Raw genomic sequence first — 4,363 nt, 5'->3', positions numbered from 1 at the left:
TCATAATTCACAAATGCACACAGAAAGATTCACAAATGGTATTAATTAATAGTATATCACCACACGCCTCCAGGTGTGAAAAGTAAGGTGCCTTTGGTTTTGCAAGAAAAACATCGTAGGTATGATTTAGAAACAGATCATGATTTGCGTTAAATGTGACAGTCGAAATTTAGTTAAGTTTCGTCACAAAAACTTAAATAAATAGCCTAAGTTACTTATCAAAAGCTAAATTATGTGAGTAAATACAGTATGTTATGTTCTTAAATGAAATTCACTTTGACTTCTGCTTTCTCAAAACAGAGAAACAGACTTTCAAACACCTGTTGGTCAGGTGAAAGTTATGTGTTGGTTCTGACACAGGCATGGGATTCTCTCATGGACTGATGGGAGTATAACATGCTTTGGTATGATGCAGAGCGACTAATTGATTAGTTTATTTGTTGATAAGACAATTATCAAGAAGAATAGTTAATATTTGTTGGCTATGGACTGTAAACCCTGGGTAAGACATGGGCATGTGCTGATTTATCTGTTTCATTTCATTTTAAATTTAATATGTTTTGGGTTTTTGACTTTTGGTTGGACAAAACCGGTCATGAAAACGTGTGATGCGCATTCCTTTTACTATTTAACAGTAGTTTACAGTGTAATCAATCAATCTAAAAAAATGATCAACAAATTAATATATTGTTCTGAATTTTATTAATTCATATCTTATTAAATAATTCACAGATTTAACATCCCTTGTGAATACATGACTTTAATTCTGACCTTCACAATTAGTCATAGTGAACACTCAAACACGTGAATTTAGCTTTTCCAAGTTCCAAGCTTTTTTATTTGACCAGTGAGCTGAAGAACTTTAGCAATCAATTTACAACAAACACTTTTGGTCCTTGATCACATTCCACTCAGAAAAAACAAGACCTTCTCAGAAAACCTGAAGAGGTCCCAGTCAACATGCTTTGCAGTACTGAGAAATATAGAAATAAAACCTTTAAAATGAATCATTTGTTATCTGAACGCCAGGGGTTCAGTCAGCCCCAAAAGAATGGGAGGGATTTATTCATTCAAATTTAGTCCCTCCTCATCCACCCACTGCGATCAGGACAGAGATGTGTGGATCTGCCAGCCACATTATTTCTTGCCAAATCTCTGGGGCACAGCCATACTCCAGATCTGACCAGGGGCAGCTTCCCAGTCACGGGTAAGTATCTGATCCTCTGATACTACTTGCCTTCTGGAGCCGCGGCCAAACCTGCAAGGGAGGATGAAAAATTATATGAATCAAAACAATATATGATTCAAGTTAAAAAGCTTTTTAATAATAAAGAAAAACAACCACACAAACCATGCTTTTTCCTGAGGAATAAACGCAGACGAGACATTGTAACCTGCAAAAGACTCATATCTATTTCATTGTGTTTTTTGGGCCTTATTTGTATATGACCGACCAGAGCTGCACTGTTACGTAGGAGGACGTTTTTAGCATCATGTTTGAACTGCCGCTGAGATCACAATTTCAAGTCAAAAACATGACCTAGTCTCTGCCGTGAGAGGGGCATTTGGCTCATGAACTACTTTTACAAATGGACATTTCAAGTACATAATGATCAGTGATGATACATTTGGGCCATTTTAAAATTCAGATATGGAGAGTAGTTGCAGATGGGTAAGTGGATTTTCCTTTTATATCCATCAGTCCTACAATGCGACAAAATATTGACATCAGGACCCATTTAAAGACTTAGAAATGTATGTATGTTGTATTTTTTTGTGAAATCCTTAGGTGATTTTAACATAGTATTGTCTGTGCAGCACACACAAGCTGTTAATAAGTTATTTGTACCAAAATATACCTAAGTGTACCCTCCGTATTTGCATTTAATGTCATATTTTCCTGCAGTAGTGTGTGCTGTTAGAAAACTGCTACACAGAGGGCTGAATTATATACAGATTTATATATGACTGTGCATGTTTTCCTGCAGGCTCTGTAATTGCACTGACCTCTGTGGCTGATGGAGTACAGAGCTTCTGGTTTCTTTTTGGGATCCGAGCAGCAGAGCTCTCAGCAATGAGGTCAGCAGGCGATCGTCAATGCTGCTATCTCTGTTTTCACTCTCCTGGAGCACACCAGCATCCCCACACACACATACATTTATATCCATACGCCCACACAGACCCAGAGCCTGCTATCAAGAAACTGCTTTTGAAATAAAAATCCCACAAACACATCAAGACCCTAACTGCATTCACGTTTGGGTTGCAACACAAACCCCAAGGTAAGGAAACGTACCTCATGCTGGCCGAAATATCCATTCACTCAAATTTTTATGAATATTAAAATCCTATCTGTTCCTGCTTTGCACAAAGAGAACATCTTGTACTTGTACTCGTGATCTGAATGCTTGTCCTTCATCAGACTCTTTATCCTGCTCTGACTGTTTTTTGACTGTATTTCACACTGTTGCATGAGGAGGAGCGCGATCTGAAATCTAAATGGACAGAGTGATTTCTCCTGTCACATTTGATAAAAGGCTCAAATCCCATTTACATACTGCATCACAAGAAGTGGCAGACTTGTCAGAAAAAGTTGGAGTGACTTCTGGTTGTGCACAGAATCTTACATTCACTCTAATATGGTATTTAAACCAGACAGGCAATATTTTAACACATAAACATGTGTGGCTGAGATATGTTTCAACATGAGATTTTCATTTTCAGAAGCCAAAGTTATTTTTGCCTTGACATGAAACAATATAGAAGAAAATACACATGCCGCAGCGACACAGTAAAGTCAAAGATCGACAATATAAGTATTCAATGACTGAAATGACAAATGTGCAATTCAAGTTTTTTAGTGGATTGTTGTCTCACCAGTCCCAGCGGGCGATCAGCCATGTTCTCCTCTGAGCTGACAGGCATAATTTCAGTTTTCTCAAGACCATCTTGGAAGTGAAGAGCCTGACTGACGCCAGCCATCGCCATAACCAGAGCCAGAAGAGTCACCACTGCAGCTGTGTCCATGGTCTCAGACTGGAGAGGAGGTCAGATACAGTATATACTGATGATAGGAGGCGGAAGAAGAAGACTTTGGCTGCCCGAGTACAGCTGTCAGCTTCAAAAGGTGGGGCCCCTGGAAAACAGAAGAGGGACTGGTCCTGGTCAGGACAAGGTGTCTTGTTTTTGCTGTGTTCTGACTAACTTCAGAGGTGGTAACATCCTCCTTATATAGACCTCTTGGTCACTGGCTGGAAACCCCCTGGAGAGCTGAAGAAAGATGTTACTGTTCAAAGGGGAGCAGGGGACAGGATGGAGGATGAAGAAGGTCCTAATATGAGACTTAACCAGGTCCATTTAGCAGGATCAGGGCATTAGTGATGACTGGGCACCAGAGTGTGTTATTATGTGGCCCTTAGGGTAGTGCAACACGACTCACACAGTTATTAAAGAGATAAATCCCTGCAAATGGACTCGGATCCACCAGTCCCTGTAGTCCAGTAGTTCACACTGCATGTGCAGACGGACAAACATTCATTACCAAATGTAATCATTGGCTAATATGACACAGATTGGTCTGGACGCTTCAAGTAATCTCAAGCAACAAAGGTCTAAACAGTAGAATTAAAAGCAGAAAGATGCGCTTAGGAACTGCAAAGAGATTAAGTGACAAAAGAGAGTGTGACACATTCCGGCCTTCTAAAAAATATTGTTCCAAGTTTCTAAACCAGAAAGTAAACCCATATCACAACGAAATTTCATCTCACATCTTGTTATAAAGTTCCTGATTCATTCATCAGTCAGGAATCAACTAATGGCGTCAGTTAGGCTGAGTTTAAGACACCATGGATTTAATTTTCTGAAACATAAAGATGAATAGTTTTCTTCTCATTTTATAATTCATTACCAGGGGAACATAAAAATGTCACTGTAAATCCATTGCACTCTCTCTAAAGGATTATTGGTATAAATGTAAAGCAAACTTCAGTTCAATAATTGTATTAATGGTCATCAAAACATTTGCTTACGCAGTGGAAAAGACAAATTTATGAGTTTTTTTTACAAGCTGGTGAAGGGATTTTAGAAAGCAGCTTCTCCCAAAGAAATGAGTGTCTTATAAAAAAAAAAAAAAAAAAATTTAAAAAAAGCTTTTAATGAGTTAAATGTTTCCTTTATTTTGTTAATTCTAAACAAACACAACTTTCAGCTCGATTAGAAATAGTGATGCTGGCTTTATTAGTGCCATATGTGTTCAGTTTGTTTCTTTCTTTGCCTCAGTGTGTGTGCGCACATGTTTTTATATCCAAGTGTGGACATAAAACTGAATACACACCAACCCATAGGGACATGTGTCACTGTGGGG

The 4,363-nt window shown here is 38.5% G+C and overlaps 1 protein-coding gene across 1 annotated transcript; it reads right to left on the bottom strand.

The window, feature by feature from the left end:
• Positions 1-749: 749 nt before the first annotated feature.
• On the bottom strand, positions 750-3,180 carry npffl (neuropeptide FF-amide peptide precursor like). Its single transcript, XM_069690590.1, has 3 exons — positions 2,878-3,180; positions 2,008-2,123; positions 750-1,258 (listed from the first exon to the last, which is right to left on the bottom strand). Exons 1-3 carry the CDS (start codon positions 3,025-3,027, stop codon positions 1,138-1,140), a joined length of 387 nt encoding a protein of 128 aa, XP_069546691.1. The 5' UTR covers positions 3,028-3,180; the 3' UTR covers positions 750-1,137.
• Between the last annotated feature and the right edge of the window lie 1,183 nt (positions 3,181-4,363).

Source organism: Brachyistius frenatus, unplaced genomic scaffold (genome assembly GCF_029030835.1).
Source record: "Brachyistius frenatus isolate BFR_SWC_R1_liver_20210118 unplaced genomic scaffold, ASM2903083v1 Contig_10, whole genome shotgun sequence".
In the NCBI taxonomy this organism is placed as follows: Eukaryota; Metazoa; Chordata; class Actinopteri; family Embiotocidae; genus Brachyistius; species Brachyistius frenatus.
The sequence above is the reverse complement of the archived record's forward strand: the minus strand, read 5'-3'. Positions and strand labels throughout refer to the sequence as shown.

Excerpts from the sequence above, each read along its gene's own strand:
- npffl (XM_069690590.1), bottom strand. The coding sequence starts at position 3,027 with ATGGACACAGCTGCAGTGGTGACTCTTCTGGCTCTGGTTATGGCGATG. Across the intron at positions 2,124-2,877 it reads CTGATCGCCCGCTGGGACTG|GAGAGTGAAAACAGAGATAG; the intron begins GTGAGACAACAA and ends GGTGTGCTCCAG. Across the intron at positions 1,259-2,007 it reads GTACTCCATCAGCCACAGAG|GTTTGGCCGCGGCTCCAGAA; the intron begins GTCAGTGCAATT and ends CCTCCCTTGCAG.